Source organism: Cheilinus undulatus, linkage group 6 (genome assembly GCF_018320785.1).
Source record: "Cheilinus undulatus linkage group 6, ASM1832078v1, whole genome shotgun sequence".
NCBI lineage: Eukaryota > Metazoa > Chordata > Actinopteri > Labriformes > Labridae > Cheilinus > Cheilinus undulatus.
Window position 1 is genome coordinate 13039826 of NC_054870.1, and position 20397 is coordinate 13060222.

At 38.7% G+C, this 20397-nt stretch overlaps 1 protein-coding gene across 2 annotated transcripts in view; it reads right to left on the reverse strand.

Moving 5' to 3' along the window:
- The window catches only part of arfgef3 (ARFGEF family member 3), a 96696-nt gene that overhangs the window by 66113 nt on the left and 10186 nt on the right, over nucleotides 1–20397 (reverse strand). For both annotated transcript variants that reach the window (XM_041789831.1, XM_041789829.1), the window contains exons 3-7: nucleotides 14106–14187; nucleotides 13349–13489; nucleotides 12839–12907; nucleotides 2972–3088; nucleotides 873–918 (exon numbers count right to left, since the gene is read on the reverse strand). In XM_041789831.1, coding sequence (XP_041645765.1) covers nucleotides 873–918; nucleotides 2972–3088; nucleotides 12839–12907; nucleotides 13349–13489; nucleotides 14106–14187 — 455 coding nt within the window. The remainder of the gene's footprint in view (nucleotides 1–872; nucleotides 919–2971; nucleotides 3089–12838; nucleotides 12908–13348; nucleotides 13490–14105; nucleotides 14188–20397) is intronic.

The window sequence follows — 20397 nt, forward strand, 5'->3', positions numbered from 1 at the left end:
CATTAAGATTATTTGGACCAAGTTTCAGTAAATGAGAGAAACCTTACTACAACTCCGTCTTCATTGATATTGGATTAACTAGTGTTTAGTCAAGACTTTCTACACACTGGAAGGGAATAATACAGTGTTAGCGTTTGTTACAGACAGAGAGAACGGAGACAGTTAAGTCTCCTGGTCCCTAAAAAAAAACATAAAATGACCTAAATATGAAAAAAATTAAATTACAGACAGAGCAGAGGCCTGGCAGACACTTATTAATGATTCATTCATATGAAGTTTTTGATTTAAAGTAGGCCTTGAACATTACTTTTAAGGAAAATCTTATTTATTTTGCATTTTATTACTGTAAACAGTGCCAAATGTTGGTATGTGCTTACTGTTCAGCAAACCTTTCAAATGAGTAGGCTAGAAATGAACAAATAAACAAATAAATTTTTGCTGTGGTATGGAAACCGGTATCAGTATTGTTTGAGCTTGACTAATATCATAACAAAATCCTGGTACGCTGACAACTCCACACTGGACAGTGATCCAGTTCTCACTGTCTGTTGTTAAATAATTGCTCTTCATCAGAGATCTTCATGAAAATCAACGCAGCCTAATAACGGGTCAATTTTACCTGCTGGCAGTTTGAGGTTTATAGATGTTTCTAGCCTTTTTAAGAAAGTAATAACAAACAAAAAAAACACTTAACCCTCTAAGTGCCCTGTGTTTCAGTACAATGCAAGATTTACTCAGTGAACTCAGTGAAAAGAAAAAAACAAAAATTACACTCTCCAGCACCATGGAGGACTATGTGATAGAGGTAATAACAGCCCTGGATCAGATGAGGAGACTCTCACAGATTAATGATGCTACTCATATTGATTTACCTCTTCTATGCAGTGGTGGTGCCGTCACTTCTTCTCCATCTGCACCCTGTGGAGGACAACACAGCAGGAAGCAATGTTAACTGTGACTGCCTGTAATTGCTCTACGTAGCTGCGTGTGCAAAGTGTGACTACATGTGAGAGAGTAAACACGAAACCAAGAATCAAAGATAATTAGTAGAAAATGCATGATAAGTCTGGATAAGTCTGCAAAAATAAATGAAGTTAATGTCCAAAACATTTCACCTGAAAATAATCTGAGATTTATTACTTCTCTTTAAAAACAAATAGCAACAAATCCTCTAATCTCCGTGATGATTTGCCTGTTGTATCAACAAAATGTAGCCAAAAAGGTAAGGAAATTTGTGTATGCTAGATTATCCCTTTGTTGTAACAGTGCCTCTTGGCAATAAATCTTATACTGTTGGAAAGCCTGTTTATTCCTCAATTCAATGGTGCCACATTTGTAAGGAACATGCATTTGTGGGATGAGCAGCAGAGCTGAGTATGTGGGTTGCACTCATGACAATTTTGCCAAATCTTCTCTCCAATGCCAAACAGGTTAATCTGCTGTTGCTACTGACTCTTGTTTTGAGCTTCTGGTACCCCCAGGTGCTGACAATCAAGTGCCTGACTGGCACAGCGATGCATCCAGATTTTACGGCAGTTGAATCCGGTCAAAGTGTGGAGAAGAGGTGAAGACCGCTGTGCTGATTGCCGCACCAAGACAGTAACATCTTTTGGTGGAGGCAGTGTGATGGTGTGGGGCGCCATCTCCCTCAAGGGAAAAACAAGGCTTGTCATCACTTGAGGCAATCTCAGTGCAGAGAAATATCGAGATGAGATTCTGCTTAGACGTGCTGTTCGTGCCAGAGCGACCAACACAACCACAGTGGCTGACGTGGGACAAATGCTGGATGAAGAATGGGATGCCATCCCACAGCAGTGTGTGACCAGGCTGGTGACCAGCATGAGGAGGGGGTACCAGGCTGTTGTGGCTGTGTATGGTTCCTCCACACACTACTGAGGCTGCTGTTTGTTAAATGAACAAATTTTCAAATTGCCAATATGTCTTGTTCTCCAATCATCCAATCCACCAAAACGAGTCAATGTCAGAATAAGCCGTTTGTCACTGGCAGAGAAGATTTGAAAAATTTTCATGGGTGCAATCCACTCTAAGCTCTGCTGCTCATCCCAAAAAAGCATGATCCTTACAAACGTGGCACCTTTTAAATGAGGAATAAACAGGCTTTCCATTAGTATAAGATTTATTGCCAAGAAGCATTGTTACAACAAAAAATAATCTACCAAACACTTACTTTTTGTGCCAAGTTGATTTGTTTTATAGCTACTCCTGAGTTCAAATCTTTCTAAACACACAAATCAGCCTGATGTGCTGTTTTTTGTGATTAATTCAATGTCCTAGACCAGTGGGTTTCAACTGGTGGGTCAGGACCCTGGAGTGGGTAGCAGTACAGTTTCCAGTGGGTCACAAAGTTGAGCTTGTAAATACTGTGGTACAAAGACCATGACGTATGAAAGGCCAAAGCCGGCATGCATCTATACATTTTATTTTACTGTTTTTCAGTGATTAGAAGCACATTTTGGGTGTTTTCTGGAGATCTAAATCTTTTGAACTTTTCTTCATAAAAAAAAGAAATAGAACACAACAAAATAAGTTTTATTTTTCATGATCTATTTTCTAAGAATCTCTAGAAAACAACCAAAATATATGCCCTTTCAAGGAAAACAGAATAAAATACCATGTATGAATTCCCATCAATTTAGGGTCCCTATAAGGGCATACTCGTGCTGTCTCTTTTATCAGTCACATTTGGGTTATAATTGCTCATTCACGAGGTTTTGGTTGGTCTGGAAGGTAAACCAGTTTAAAACCACTGTCCTAGACTCAAACTTGTTGTCCTATGCTCTTCATTTGTTAAGTTTCCTGAAAATACCACATTAATAATAGACCATTATATTCATACATGCTGTGATTGCCACCTTGAAATGAGAGCTATGCATGAGGCTGTGTGTAAGTGTGTGTGTGTGTGTGTGTGAGTTTTGTAATTGATGGGTTGTGTTTTGTGTCAGAGCGTGACCTCTTGTCTGTGTCGCAGCTGTAGCGTCAGGTCTCCCAGTATCTGGCTCAGCGTGGCTCTGACCGCCGTGTTGATGCTGCGTTGGTGACAGCTGGACACGTAGGTCTCGATGCACACCTAAACATCATAAACACATTAACATCTGTCAGTGTGATATTTCCCTCCTGTCTGAGTCACAAAAATAGAAAAGTGATGACGCACAATCAAAGCCAGCATCAGACACAGTTTCTGAACTCTCTGGGGGATTTTCTGGAGGTTTTCAGGGCGTCATAAATTACCACGGGAACAAGACCAATTAAAGAGAACGGGCAGGGGGATGTTTTGTAAATTTGTCAAAAACCCTCTAGACAGATTAGAAGCTGACTGAGTAAACTATGAATCTATGGAAAGTCAGAGAGGAAAAAAAGCATGCAGTCAGCTGTTGAACCTCAGTATGTCCTAACAGGATCTTTTGTGACCAGTTTTCTGACCCTTTACAGCAGAGGTATCAAACTCAAGGCCTGGGGACCAAATCCGGCCGGTGAAACAGTTAAATCTGGCCCCCAAGATGATCTCATATTTCTGTTATAACTGGCCCATCAGTATGAGGTCTGCAGATTTCCTCAACTATAAAAATGTAAACTTATCCTTGATGATTTAAGATATCCTTGTTAAGTCACAAAATCTAAAAAGAGTGGTAAAAATATTTAGATGAGAAGTCAGGAATGTCAGAAAAGAAAATTAATTTTTGTTTTAATTTCACATTTTCAATTTAGCATCTCACAACTGGAACTCAAACTTAGGATTCTGACTTTTAATTTCATACTTTGAGCATTTCAACTCATGAGTTTGACTTCTCATATACTACTTGAGCTTTAAGATTCATAATTCTAATTTCTAAGAGATATTTTGACCTTTTTAACCAATTATTTTGTATTTTACCTCATATTTTCAACTCCAAACTTTGACTTCATAATCCCATAGTTTGAACTTTTAGACTCACAATTTAAAATTCACAAAGGTAAACAGGAGACAGCTTAGGACAGAAGGTAAAGAACATGTCTGCAATAAAATGTCCATGCCAGGGTTTGTTTCACTACTCAACAAAGTGTGGCTCTATCCTTGAATAATAAAGAGCTGAGAGCAAACAGACCTATCCTGCTGCTTACAAAGACCATCTCTGCTAATTATATTTAGAGTTTATGTCTCAGCAGCCTCAGGGATTCTTTCCACCACCTGTGCCAAATCAATGACAGATCAATGCATCCTGCATCATTATGCCCTCCTGCTGCAATTAAGTCTGTGCATAAGATAGAAACATAAGACACTCTCCCAGAAAAGAGATTCTTCTACTTCAGCCATTTCCAGAGTTGCACAACTCGCATCAGTGTCTGATTCTTTTTATATGCCTTTAAATGCAGCAGTTTAGTGAGCATGATTGAGGTTTACATTTTCTTAGGTCCTGAACAGGCAGATTCTCTCAGGATTCCCTTTTTGCCGTCTTTGTTGTTGTACTGCAGTTCTTTGGTCAGCAGCTGCTGTTTTGAAATGTTCTTAATAGATCAATGTGACCTGATATTTCAAAGCCAAAATAAAACGATTATATAACCTGAATGCTGGCCAGGCGCACTTGAATGAAGTTAAAGAGGCTGTAATTCTAGTGATTCAGAAAGCAAAGAAACAGAGAGGCGAGTGACATTTCATTTATAAAAAATGTCCATGTTCCATGAATTCACTGAGCACACAAAAAGATAAGTACTGATTAGGGGTGTAACAGTATGGAAAAAATTCAGTTTGGTATGTACCTCGGTTTTGAAGTCATGGTCCGGTACGTTTTCATTATGGTACTCAAAGTGAATAAATAACAGATTTTTTTTTTTTTTTTTTTTTTTTTTTTTTTTTTTATTAAATTGTATTAAAACAGATAGGCTGAATAAATTACATTTAAATTATTAATCATGCTGCAATTTTCTTCCAAAAGGTCTTGAATTAAAAAAAAAATAAGAAATGAATTTTTGAATTACTAGGTTATCTTAATTGATAAATGGACATATTTATACCCATTCTTTAAACACTAAAATTTCCCAGCCAACTTGAACACATCATCATACAACCGTGCTTTAGCTTGTTAAGTATGCTAACCAGCGTCTATCCTGCGGATTTCAACACTGACTTCAGCACTGGATTACTTTTTTAACCAATGGGACCTACTACAAAGTTTGGGAGAACTTTTCACAGCCCATCTTGGCGGATAAAGAGGTTAGAGCCATGTGAAATTTAAGGATAACTTTACCTATGACACAGCTGCAGACATGATGGAGTCCCCTCTCCCCCTCCTCCCAGGCTGACAGTTGAAGGTATGCATTTAGAAATAATTTGATTCACAAATCCAGAGCACCATTGTTATAATAAAAAGATGTTCAATAATGGGAAATTCATAACTAGCTGGTGAAACTTTTTGTTGTTCCTTCTCTTTACAGTGACGTTCTTGTTTGAGTGGAGCCTTTTCAAATGCCTTGATTGATCTGTTGGACGACATGCTGTCGGCGACACACCTGCTGAATAATGTCAGTACTACTGTTGTTGTCTTTGTCCACTGTTGTATTTTACTGGGAAACAAAGTGTTCCTTAACAGGACAGTAATCTGGGAATATTCAGGCTGTCATTTGCTGTGGTTTTGTGGTTGCCAGGACAGTGTGACAGTGAGTTGTTCTCTGGTTTTCCATCTGTGTATGAGGTTCATTCAACATGTATTCGTTCGGTACACGTCTGTACCGTACCGAAGGGCCCATACCAAACAGATATGGTACGAATACACGTACTTTTACACCCCTAGAACTGATAGTGAAAAAATATGCATATTATTAATGATATCAGTTACGACTAGAGCTGTGCAAGGGGGCAAACTATTGTGGTTATTACTTTCTTTCCTGACTGTGCCGACAATGTAACATCATGGTCTGAATTGATCAAACTCCAATGGCTTTATTTCACACTGACAACAGGGAAAGGGCAGGATGTTCAAATGGTATTATAAAGAAAATGTCATAATGCCATTTTCAGATTTCAAGCTGCATAAAATGGAACATTTCAAAGAATAGCATACCAAATAAAGAATGAAACTGTGAAATGTTACATTTTTTTCCATGCCATCTATCATGATATTGGTACTACTGTCCCCCTGAGTCCCAGCAGTAAGAAATGTTCCTCATAAGCACAGAATTTCAGCTTAGTGTGAGGTCGGACAAACATGGCTGCCTGTGATGAATGTGATAGTAATCAGTGCTAGTCTGGGTCAAGGTGTAGAACTGGTCCAAAGACACACCATTTCCTTCATTTGGAGAATCAGCTCTTTTCTAAGCTAAAATACAAGATCTTGTGAGTTTCCCAGCTTCAGGGGTTACTGCCAAAACATTGACTGTATCCTTTTTGAATTTAATCCTCTGTGCTCCTGTTTTACACACAGTAAGCATCCTTTTTAATGTGTGCTGGTGCAACACTGGCTAATTCAGGGGACTGACACATCAAGTCTGTGGGAAACAGCAGAGCTGTTCAAATAAGAAAATAAATTTAATTAGATGCATGTAGATAACAACACTACTTTGGATTTGTTGCACAAAAGGACAAGATTGTGATGGTGGAGTGTAAACTGTGAACAGGCCTGACACCACTCTCCACTGCTGTGAACCACATAAAATCTATCTAAACACCTGCAAAGGCAGTATACTAACTCAAAGCTGAAGACCCCTGGAGTCCAAGTAAGGGTCAAGATAACTGCATAAAGCCAACTCATCCTGAGCAGGCAAAGCTTGACTTTCAACAACAGCAGCAGGTAACCACAAGTTTTTCTATGAGCTGCTGTTTTGACATGATTTTCACAACTTTGCTGTCACCTTGTTGTATTAAAAAACAGAAAGGAGAGATCTTGTGCAAGTCAAACTTATAAGAATAAATATTTGAGCCAATTGTAATGTGAATATTTTTCAGGAGGCAGTGACTATCTTTTGTTTACTTTAGTAACACAACTAAACTGTAAAAAGCATTTGCAGCAGCTCTGACCTGTAAATTGTACCCTCGCAAAAAATGAGTCAGGTAATTTTCTCCACCACAATTGCTGTTGATAAATCACTTATCAGAAGTACAGCCCCTTATTTTGTCAGGTCAGAGACAGAAAAGTGCCACTTCAACCATTTTCATCTGAGATTGACCAAAAAAATTAAGATGAGGGGGCATTGTACTGCTGAGAATGCTGAGAGCTGAAAACACTGGTATGAATTAGTTTTATACTTAAAGTGAGCACTGCAGCTGATGACAGCAGTCTTTATTGTTATCACATCAGCACTGGCCCAATATTTAATTTAGTCCTTTAACTTCGTACTAAATGTGCTAAATTAAGACTCCATGTATGCATCGCACAGTCTCCTATGCTTAGCACCAGTTGTATCAGTTCAGAAAAATTTAAAACTAGGTTTTAGTTTCTATTACCAGTGATCTATTACTGTTACTGCTGAACATTGCTAATCTTATTGTCTGATGTCATAGTGTGCCATGTGCTCTTTGGAGGTAATGTCTTGTGCTCCCTTGTGAAAGAGGTTTATATATCCCATCAGAAATAGTCCTGGTTAAATAAATATCAAATATGAGAAAATAAAAAGAGAACCCTGAATATCAGGATCCTACCTTATTCTAACAAACCCCAGTTGAAGCCTTTTTGAGTGAATTTGGGTTCAGCAGTTTTCCCAAGGACACTTTGACATATGGACTGGGGGCCCAATGCATCAAATTACCAACCCTCCAAACAGCAGATCTACCTGTTGAGCCCAAGATATGCCCTATGCTTGGAGCCATTTAGTACTGGACTGAAAAGAGATGGAGATCTATAAAACCTAATGAGACAGCTGACTCAATTCCTGGTGACAGCAAAGATCTCCCAGTGTCAAAATCTGTTTTGATGTAAGAGATATGATGAATTCACAAAGATTAAGTATCAACTTCCAGCCCCCGATGGTTGAAACTGAATAAATCCTCCCAGTCCTGCCAATCCCTGCATTAAGAACCTGCACTGGGCCTCACTGTTTGTATGGGATGTTACAGATAATGGAGTGCTGTTGACAGCCTCTCAAGCCACCCTGAGTTACGACCTGACTCTAACAGAAACACCACACGCCAGATGGCCAGACCTGGATTCACAGAGTCCATTAACACAACATGTTGACCAGATTTTTATGAGCTGTTAATGGATGTCAGGCATCACCTGGGTGCTGGAGCTGCTGCTGCTACCGAATGAAATTACAGTATGTTGAAGAAAAGACTCAGACAATGACAGTGAAGGAGATAATCAGATAATGGACCTACTTGTCTGAGGGGTTGGTGGAAAATGTTCCAGCCTAACATTTGCAAAAGAAGCCATAGTCAGCATGAATGTCAATGCAATATAGTCTAATTGTCACAGAGACGCATGTAAATCCCTCTATGGAAACTGCTGAGATGACTCCTGCAGCAGGATCTAATGAAAGGTGTATTCGTTTCACTTCATGTTTTTTTGTAGCAAAGCACTTCTTGAGTCGTTTTTTTTTTTTAAAGCTACTAAGAAAGATGAATTTAAAGGCACTCGTTGCATGAGAAGTAGCTGGCATGGTACTCAATAAAAAACTCCTAATAACGGAAACAATTGTGCTGCAGGATTCATGTTAGGTCTCTGAACCAAGCTGACTACATACTGTATGCATGATATTCTTTATAAAAGCTCAGTCAAATCCTCCTTTGGCCAATGAGCCACAAACCCTCGACTTTTTAATTTTCTTGCATAAGGTAGACCCTTTCTTCTTTCCTCCTGAACAGAGCTTGAGGTTATAACAAAATATGATGTGTCCCATTTACAGGTAACATTTTCAACAGTACCCTTTGAAGTTCCATTTTAAAAGACCGAAGGCAAACCAAAACTAGGGTAGACACGGGGAGGAATTGAAATAAGGCCATAGCCACCTTTCAAGCGACATATGGTAGTTGTGAGATAGTTATAGCCTGGGATGTTACTTTGAGGCTGTTCAGAGCCTCAGAAAAGCTTTGAAAGTCAAAAGCATGCCTCAACAGAATGGGCAACTACAGGTGCATCTTGAAAAATGTGTTTATGTTTTCACCTTACGGCTTAAAGCTCACAAAAATCTAAAATCCACTATCTCCAAATATTAGAATATTGTTGAAAAGTCCAATTTGCAAAGGTTTCCTAAACCTTCATTCTCCAATTCTGGTTCAGTGCACACAACCACAATCATAGGGAAAACGGCTGACTTGACTACTGAACAGGCTGTTCTCAGAGGCTGTATCAAGGTGTATTCATGGACAGTTGACTGGAAGGGAAAGATGTTGTAAGAAAAGGTGAACAAGCAACAGGGATAAGCTCAGCCTTCAGAGGACTGTCAAATAACGCAGATTCAAGAACATATGGGAGCTTCACAAGGAGTGGACTGAGGCTGGATTTAGTGGATCAAGTGCCACCCCACACAGATGGGGCCAGGAAATGGACTACAAGTGTTGTGTTATTAGTGTCAATCCAATCCTGAACCATAAAATGAATAAGGGTCTCACCTGGACTTGAGAGAGATGAACTGGACCGTTGCTCAGTGGCCCAAAGTCCTGTTTTCAGATGAAAGTAAATCTTGAATGTCATTTGGAAAGATCCTAGAGTCTGGAGGGAGATCTGAGAGGCACAGAATCCAAGATGCTTGAAGTCCAGTGTTTCCAGTTTCCACAGTCAGTGATCGTCTGAGGTGTCATGTCATCTGTTGGTCCACTGTGTTTTGGCAAGTCCAGAATCAATACTGTCAGCCGTCTACCAGGAGGTCTTAGAGCACTTCATGCTCCCATCTGCTGAGAGGCTTTATGGAGATACTGATTTCCTTCTCCACCAGGACTTGTGATCTGCCAACAGTGAAGCCAAAACTATCAGGGACTGGTTTGCCATGGTATTACTGTGTTTGATCTGCCAGCCAACTGGTCTGACCTGAACACCATGGAGAATCTCTGGAGTATTGCCAAAGAGGAAGATGAGAGACATTAGACTCAGCTAAAGGCTGCTATCAGAGCAACCTGGGCATCATAACACCCCAGCAGTGCCCCAGACTGATTGGCTCCTTGCCATGTCACATAGACGTAATACAAGTAAAAGGTGATCCAACCAAGTGAGTGCATGAATTACCATCATTTTCCAGAAGGTCAACATTTCTGTATTATAAATATTTTTTTGAACTGGTGAGCCTTTTCTTACCACACTTTCCCTTCCATAAATATGCTGTGATACTGCCTCTGAGAACAGTCTGTCCTCTGGACAACAGTCGAGTCAGCAGTCTTTTCCATGATTTCAGTTGTGTGTACTGAACCAGAATGAGAGAATGAAAGCCCAGGAAAGTTGCAAAGTAGACTTTCCCATATTGTTTCAATATCTGAGAAAGCAGGTTTTTGATTTTTGTGAGCTAGAAGCTGTAATCAACAAGATTAATACAAAAAAGACTGGAAATATTTCACTTTGTATAAAATGTATCTAGAATATATGGACTTTGAGTTAAATAACAGTAAACAAAAACATCAACTCATCAACTGGCAACAAGAATTGGCTTTTGGTTAACACATTCAACTGGTATCTAACCTGAAATGATAGTCTAAACAAGTCTGCTGCAAAGCTTCAATCATTTTGAGTAGTTGTACATGGTTGGGCATGCACCATAGATAGCCTTGTTTGCTATATTAAGCTTTTACAATGATAGTAACAAACAATATAGTCATCTCTAAAAGGTGAACTAAATCAAAAACCAGCACAGAATTGAACCTGTTGGCCATCATGGAGCTGCAGCTGCTCTGAATGATCTACACAACAATATCAAGAACCATTGGAAATAAATTATTAATCCAGAATATTTTTTACACACAAACTTTACTTAACAGCAGCACCAAGCTACTGTCAAAGACGGTAGAGAAGATTTATAAAGTGTTTTGGATCACATCAAGCAATTTCTTTAAATTCCGAAGCATTTTCTAAACCTATAATTTAAATCTAATCTGAAAATACATCACTATTTATCACTGATAAGCTTTGCAGCAAGTGCAGTGTTCAATGATAGCTCAAAAATAATGGAAATCCTGACAGTTGTTGTGCAGTCGTTCAGGACTAGAGTGTCTCTTGGTTTAAAGCCAATACCTCTTATTCTTTTATACTTCTCTATCTTCTCAACCTTCATGCCTTTTTTCTTTTTCTTGCTATATTCCAAAATAAGCCGATCTTTTCACTGTTTGTGTGTGCACACATGCAGAACCACTCTTCTCAACTGTCTGAATAATTGATGAGATTGCATCATAAAACAAGGCCTTTGGATGAGTATGGAAGAAGTGAATCTTAAAAATAGATTTCAGACCATGCAGTGCTTGCTAAGAGCACAAAAAGGAGAGAGGTTTTATGTTATTAGCGTACTGTGTTACATGCAGTCAGTGAGGATATCTTCACAGAGAAACAGCAAACAGAGCAGTTAAATAAAATGTGTGGTAAACAGTAGCATCCAATATTTGCTTTCTTTTGTAAATTCATTAAAGCTTAATTAGTTTTGAAAAGATGAGGTAGGTTAAATATTTTCTATCCTTTATACAGGGAACAAATCTTTTGAAGTGAATTTTAAAACCCTTGACCATAGATGAAATTCATTTTAATACTACAATTGCCAATGTGTCTGTCCGTCTGTGTTGATTTGCACGCCACACCGTTGCTCCAATTGTCCTTGATGCCTCTTAGAAGACTTATTGGATGTACTGGTTCAAAACTGGTGGCATGAAAAAAAATCATAAATATGTACAGATTTTCTATAAAATCCCCAAAAGTTTGTGCTGAGTCAGCATTTAGGGACTTCTGCTATGTTCCATTTACTTCAAAAGAAACACGCCCACAGGGAAATGTATTTGGATGAGATGATACACCTGTTCCATGATCCCTCATTAAAGGACTCTCCCACTGTTCTCCTTGCTCATATCTTTGCTCACAGACCACCTCAGATGGCAGGTGGGCAGTGTGATGCTTAGTTTAAGCTCCACAAAAAAGTGCACTCACTAAAACTTTGTAAATAAGTCAAAAGTCACAGCTTTAATGCTCCCCGTATTGTGTTGTTGGCCTATCAACGCACATATGCACCAGAGCACAGAGATGCTGAGCCATTATGCTGTTATTTGGGGAAAAATACCCCCTTCCATACAAATTGGCCTTATTGCAATAAGCATCTAATGACACGGGCAGTGACAGCACAGAATAAATAGAGTAAAGGTGAGACTACTGTCAATTAGAGCTGATGAAAGTGCACTGCAGTTTTTATGACACATGAACTTTCCAGAGATCACAAAACAATTTCACCTCTGTATGACTTTGAAATAAACGATGATAAATGATATGTAAATAAGGCTGATAAATATTGCTTTGTCATTGCCAATACTAAGCCATAACCAGGAGTTAAATAAGTCTGAGACTCTCATCTGCTTTCTTTTATGCATAATTGGTACCATTATGCATGGCAAAGATGTGGTTGTTTTCTCTGGGTTTGCTTCATTCAGAGAGAAAACTTAAATCACTGTCTGTTATTCTGAATATTTAACATGGATTGTCAGAATCCGTGCGAGATTCGACACATCTGTTGTGGGTGGGAATGGATGGCACCCACTGTGCGAGGGCGGGTAATGGTCAGAAATCCAGCGAGAGCTGGTGGGAGTGGGATTAGGAATATAGAGTCCCACACAGGGCTCTAGTTTTACAGAAATTCCAGAAGCAGCCAGGGGAAAAATCTAAAAAACAAAAAAACAATGGTCCTGCTTGTTTCTCTGAATAAAAACTTAAGTAAAAGACTCAGGGCATCCTACCTCAGCGATCCTAAGGATGGAGTCTCCATTGATGTCAAAGTTTGGTGAGTAGGTGATACACAGTAGGACCTAGACACAACAGACACACACACAGTTTTATCTTCTTTTTCAGAGAAAACTGGTTCAGTGATGACAGTTTCTATGTTTATTTATAAGGTATGAAAAATATAACAGCTGGGGGAAATTGAACTTAATGGAAGTAATGTCAACATAGTTATGAGCTCTCTGACAAAATGAGGTCATATTGCATTGAGCAAAAAAAGGGGAATATAACAAAGACACAAACCAACTGGAAGGAGACTGAAGAGACCAAAAAAGCAGGAAATTATCACAGTTAACCTATAACAGATAAAAATATGTTGTTGTGTATATAAAAATCCTTACATGTACTAAAACACAGGGTTTCTGCAAGATGTCTGTGCACTTTGCTAAATATAAATTCCAGGCATTAATGAGCATGAAGCATTATATCAGGGCAAAACTGTTTGTTTGCACATCCCCAGGTCTTACCTTCATGACCTCCACTTGTAGGTCTTCATGGAGAGATGGAGTTACTCTAATGGCCTCCAACATTTGGCTCAGCAACTGCTTCTCCAGGACCTCCACCTCCAGGCTGATTCCACCAACAAACCTATCCTCACACAGGAGCTTCTAAATTGATTAAAAAAAAAAAAAAAAAAAAAAAAAAAAAAGCAGAGGGAATAGAGCTCTAAGTGGCAGGCACATGCTGCAGATTGTTAAAACATCCTAAAATATATCCACAATGGGCATCAATTGTTCAAATAAAACAAGACAAAACAAGACAATCAGCCATAGAAGAAGTTTACTGTAAGCACTACAAAAATAAAGGAGGTTTGTACAACAGACAAATACAAGATGCAATAATAAATAAAAAATGGCCAGAACTTACCAGGTAAAATGTCAATGTCTGCAGAATTTTATATTTTCTAACTATTTTATTTCATTAACATCTTGTTGCAACAAAACCATACAGGCAAAAAAATCTGATGTTCATGGGATTCAAAGCTATTTTGTAGTGAGAATTACAGGCTTATTCAGGTTTCTAAACAATGGTGCAACAGTGATAGTACAGCTAAGAAACACACTCAATGTCTCTAAACCTTTGGTCAAATCAGACCAAGTATAACGATTTGAGGGTCAAGTTCAACTTTGCATGTTGGCGTTTTTATAAATCAAAAACAATGCCGCTTCAAGAAATTGATCAAAGAGTAGGGAGACAAACTTCATCTTTACAGTAAATATTTACCTGCATCCCAGTGAGTGCTGTTTGTCCCAGTTTAGTGTTTTTAGACTCCAGGGCCATCTGTAGAGGCAGCAGACAGCACTCTCTGGAAAAGAGAAACACAACCATGTTATAACAACTCTGTTGCTCTTACTGTTTTTGGTGCAGCTTCATTAAATAGCATTTTCACAAGCAGCGACATGTAGGTTAAAAAAGGAAGTGGAGGTGCAGGTGGCCTGGCGGTTTGGGATGCGGTCAGGCCAAATCTGGCCTGTGGCACTTTCCGCATGTCTCTCCCCAGCTCTCTCACACCTGTTTCTGATTCTATCCTCCTCTGTCAATAGAGGCATAAAAAGCCAGAAATAAATCTTTTTTTTTTCTTTTCAAAAAGGCAATTATTTTCAGTAAAAAAAAAATGGCTGCTTGGGGCCATCTGCAAAAGAGAGTCAGATTCAAGTGTCCTAGAGGTCAAAATTCCCAGTTTTACGGCAAATCATCCCATGTTTGCAGCCTGGTGTTGGTAAAACAGTTTTGGTATTTATAGCTAAACTCTGTTAATGTTGACCATATGATGGGTGATTAATGATGACAACTCATAACTTTTTCTTTTTTTCAAAGGTGAATAAACTTAGGCATAATAGGGCATGGGGATTCTTCAGTGCCAGGAAGAAACCACTAGCTGTCTGCCAGACATTACCTCAGCTGATTCAGTCACTGAACTTGACATCTTGGCTATGCTGTTATAGAGTGTTAAAACATTCATTAGGTGTTGTACCAAGTGCGTGTCAGTTTGGATTTATTCTGTGCTCTGCTAAAAAGTGACTGAAAAGACTTATCCAGATTTGCTCAATTTTGACTTCAAAATTAAAGACAGCCATATTACCAATTCCATGCTTAAAAATATCAGGCTAAAATCAAATGGGTAGAGTCACTGTAGTTAATTCCACTTCTTCTGTAGTCCATAAGTAGGGCTGGGTTCAAAAAATCGATTTTCCAATTCAGATTGATTTTTTTGTTTGAATTTTCGACATCGATTCATTTTTTTCACAGATCAATCTTTTATTATTGACTGTTAAGTCTATGTTGCACTTTATTATGTTGATTGATCAAATGTGTTGGTCAATAAAAAGTATTTTCAGGAAACAAGTTTGGGGTCAGTTTTTAGTGTGAACTTTAATATTTTAAATATTGTGCCTAGTTAAAAGGTTTCTTATTAATAATTCAACTGAAATTATCATTTCTGACATTAGTTCTCTAAGACCCCCTTGCATATTCAAGCAAAACGAGTACTGTAGCTGAAATATCCCTCAATGAATCGATATTGAATTGAATCGAATCGAATCGGGACCTTGCGAATTGAAATCGATTCAGGAAATCAGTGGCAATACCCAGCCCTATCCATAAATGTTCCACAAGGAAGTATTCTAGGTCCTGTTTCCTTTTTCTTTAATGAAGTCTATGTCAGACTTCATAGTTAGGCCATAATGTGCACAAATGTCAGGAAGCCAGAAAATAAAGTCAAAGAAATTGAGACAAGGACATGGTAAAGAATTGAATAATTATAAAAGAAATAACGTGATGAATGGCAAAAAAGGGTTATAGTGTCAAAAAGAAGGCAAAAATGAGCAAAAAGGAGCAAATAAGGCTTCAAAGTGTCAAAGAAGGCAAAAAGTGGCAAAAAGCAGTGCCAAAAAATAGGTAAAAAGTGGAAAGAAGAGTAGGTAAAGCTGCAAAAAGACGTAGCAAGTAATAGTTAGTGGCAAGAATTGATTCAAAGGGGCAAAAAGTGCTAAAAAATTGGTCCAGAGTGGCAAAAATTGGTTAAATTTGCCACAAAAACAATTATAAAATGGGTTGAATGTGGTAAAAAAAAAAAGAAGTGGCAAAAATGTTATGTCTACAAACAGACGCAGTAAAGGCTTAAAAGTAGCAAAAAAAGGGAAAAAGTGGTAAAAATAGAGAAAATGTGTGTGTGTGTGGGGGGGGGGCAAAAGTGGAAGGACAGGTAAAAAGATGCAGTAAGAAATAGGTGTAAAGTAATAAATAAGAGGCAAAAAATGGGTTAAATGTGGCAAAAATAAGTGGCCAAGATGAGTCTAAAGTGGCAAATATAAATGACAAAAAAATGAGTTAAAAGCGCCCCAAAATGAAGTAACTGTTAGCCAGGATGCTAGCACCAGTGCTACTGAGCCAGCACACATGCACTGACGTCAATAAAACACCACTGGGGAGGGCCCATTCACTGAGTTTACTGTGGGAGCGTGACACCCTAAGAAGTAATGAAAGAAACACTGGCATCAGCATTGGCCATCAGCTTAGGGTGATATTTTAAACATCTGCATTGCCTGGTTGTTAAAATCAGTGCATTTTTAACAATATCAGTTACAACAGAAACAGCTCAGCGGAGCTTCAGTCCCCCAACTTTTCCTTTCATCAACAACAGAGCCATCGAGCATCTCACATCAAGGTTTTGGATTTATCTTGCAGGGAGGATTGCAGAGATAGAGGCCTGTCTGTATCTCTGTCTTGTCTCTCATCTCTCTTGTTCAGCTGCTGACAGGGACACCATGCTCTGATGTTGCTAGAAGCTTCTTTGCTACTCACTCAAAATTAAATCCTCTTCAGATTTGATAAGAATCAAATGAAACTTGCTATCTTTTGTCAATTTGGATTCACTTTAGATTATTTAAAAATATGAAGAGTATGGAGAAAGAGGAGTAATGAAGTATTTGATTACTGAATCTATATGGTTGGAGAAACAGACTCTGTGAGGCGTTTTCTGTCTAGACCCACGCAGACAGAGAAATGTCACTGCTGACTGTGATGAGACTGGAGACGCAGTCATGCAGGCCATGTCTTCAGGCGGGAAGTGCCAAGCAGAGGCTGAGAACCTGTGATAACAAGCTCACGCTATTTCAACAGTGAATTCTACAGATACCAAAGCATTCAAAGCTCACCCAGTGGCAAACATAAATGCACGAGGAACTTCAGGGGTAATCTCTTGCTCTGAATTTGTCTTTTTGCCCCCTGCTGTTTGCTTTTAGTCTTAAAGTTGATTACTTATAGTTCCCACCAAACACTGAACAAAACTGCAGTTTTGTCAACTTGCATTAGATGAAAAACACATTTATTTATGGATTTACAGAAATAGAAATGACACCAGTGATAAAAATAGAAGATTTAGAATCCACCTCCTTCTATTCCCAAAATTATAAACAAAAGTGGAGGACAGAATCAGTTACATAACCAGGCGACTGTGCTTGAATCACAGTGCTATTTTCTTTCCTGTCCTTGTCTTGTGATCCACTGTACACTCACTTGTGCTCCATCTCCCTCTTATTATTCGTAGACAGTTGAGTCAGCGTGCTCTGCTGCTGATAGCGGGCTACTGGGCTTCATCTCTGAGCTGTCACAACTACACCAGTGCAAAGGGGCTGCAAGAAACCACCACTGGCCTAAATACAAGGCGACACTGTCAATGAGTCCAATATAGAGGGTAACAAATGAAAGGCTACAAAGACATTAGAATGTAAATAGAGAATCAGGTATTCATTAAACAAGAAATGAGGGAAATTATCAATAAAAGATGAGTCTCAAAGTCAGGTGCACAACAAATAAAGCTAAAATGCCTATACACCAAAATGCAATTCTCAAAAATGTTCAGTCCTTTATTCATTATTTCACTGTTGATAAAAGTGTCTTCTTCTCCTTTGTTGTGAGACAGAGGAGCGCTGTGGCACTACAATACAAAGACATTATCATCAATATTTAATCTATAATCTCTAATAAAACAATAGAGTTTATTGGTGAATAATTCATAAAGATACGAGCACAAACAGCATCCAGAATTTACAGCATTGCTATTCGACGGCCACCAGCAGCAGCTCACTTCATGTTGTTACAACAGAGCAAGCCTCGACGCTCTTACATGAACATCGTACAATGTCTAGAAATATTCACCCTCTTGGATGTTTTACCCTTTTATTGATTTTGTAAATCAATCATGGTCAATAGGGATGCACAATATTGGATTTTTCCCAATATCTGGTATGCCGATATTTACAGATTAATTTCAGCTGACACCGATATCAATACCAATATTTAAATAGGCTTGTTGGAAAAGAAATTTCAGTCCTTTAGGACACACTTTAAGGTTTGAGGATGACCAAGGAAACAAACTTTAGTCCTTACAAACACTTCAAAGTTTAAAGAATGAGGATAAATAAAGAAAGAGACCTCAACTGATATAGGTCTGTTGGTTCAGCCTAAAACTCTTCTAATTTATTAGTATATATGGACAAAATTTACAGCTAATGTATGCTGAAATGAACAGACATCGGTACCAGACCGATTATATCGTGCATCCCTAATATTTGTCTCTTTTATTGTCATATCTTTTTTTTTCAGAAAAAAACTGTGTAATGTCAAAGTAAAAGCAGATTTCTACAAAGTAATGACAATTAAATAAAAATGTGTAATGTAAAATAAGCGACTGCATCAATATTCATCCCTTTTAAAGTGACTGACCTAATTCAACTGAAATCCAGCCAACTGGTGCTAGTAGTCTCACTACTAGAGAAATGGGGATCATCAGAGAGCAGTGATTGTAGTATAAAGGCACCTGTGTCAGGAGCTGAGATGAGAGAGGTCCAGGCTCTGCCTGACACCACTCACCCATTCCCTACTCATAGATTTCCATGACAATGGCTGAGGATTGAAATTAACGGTAGAATTTCACTTAAAACTGATACTAAACGCAACATATTTTCACAAAAGATAAAAATACTAATAGATAAAAAAGTGTTGATTCTTTATTGGCATAAAGCTAAAAATGTTTTAAAGTGTTCCTGAGCTCCTCTCGTTCATCTGTCATGTTTTAGAGCAGTAACCACGATGCATAATGGTACATACTGCTGGGCTAGTGACCATTGGTTGTTCACTACTTTTCACAATGCATTGTGGGATAGAATGAGTGCACAATAACAAGGCTCACTCAGAATTTGCCACTACAAAATGGCATACAGCCCCAGTCTCAACGTTCACACTCACTGACTTTGAGGCGTGTCTGTAAGTGCTGTCCCACTGTCAAATCCTGGAGTGTGTAAGGGATCTCTTGCAGACTTTTTGAGCCCTTCATGCACCCTTTCCACGAGTGGGCATATCTGCAGACTTAGCAAGAGGGAATTACCCATAGTTCAAAGCATTACAACGTATGAAGGGAATTCCCTGGGAAGCCAGCTTGGGAACGCCATAAAACCAAAGTGCAAAAGCAAAATGGTTAAAAAAAAAAAAAAAAAAAAAAACATGGAGGGTGCAATAAGCATTGAAGCTGTAAAAAGGGAAGAAATTTTCCTGTGAATTTATTATACAAAACAGCCTTCATCCACTGAGGAAATGGGCCTATAGGTGTTTTTATCTTTGCTTTTAACTCTGCAAGATGCTGTCAACAAAAAAGGGCTGTCCCATTCCCATTGATACCACTTCCACCCCTTGCAGCCTCATGGACTCAAGCCCTTTCAAGGTGCAGTCAGTTAAGTCCATAAGGGATCAGAGTTTAGGGAGGAGACTGAGATTCAGCCAGGGACTCTGCATACAGCAGCTGTTGCCTGGGTTCTTCACCAGTATAAGCTTTATGGGAGAGATGCAAAGAGAAAGCCACTGTTGAAGAAAATTCATATTAAATCTGGACTGGAGTTTACCTACAGGCATGTGGGAGACTCCCTGGTCAAGTGGGCGAAACTTCTTTGGTCTGATGAGACCAAAATGATGCTTCTTGGCCATCAGACAAGATGCTATGTTTGGCAGACACCCAACACTGCACATCACCAAAAACACAAAAAAAATCCTCACTGTGAAGTATGGTGATGGCAGCATCATGCTGTGTGATGCTCCTAAGCCCTGGAAGGTTTTAAATATTAAAATGAATGCGCCAAAATATAGGAAAATCCTGGAGGACAATCTTATTTAGTCTGCAAGAGAACTACGGCTTGGGAGAAGATTTGTTATCCAGCAAGACAATGACCAAAAACATGCTGCATTAACTACCCACGAATAATTTAAAGACAAGGCGAATGTTCTGGAAGGGCCGAGTCAGAGCCAAGACCTCAATCTAATAGAGAATTTGTGCCTGGACTTGAAAGGCCTGTTTACGCCTAATCACCATGTAGCCTGACAGAGCTGGAGCAGTTTTTTTTTTAAAGAAGAATAAAGTATAATTGCAGTGTCCAGATGTGTGTGCTGTAATTGTAGCCAAAGCTGCATATACTAAATACTGACTTGGAGAAGGTGAATATTTATGCAGTCACTCATTTAAGCT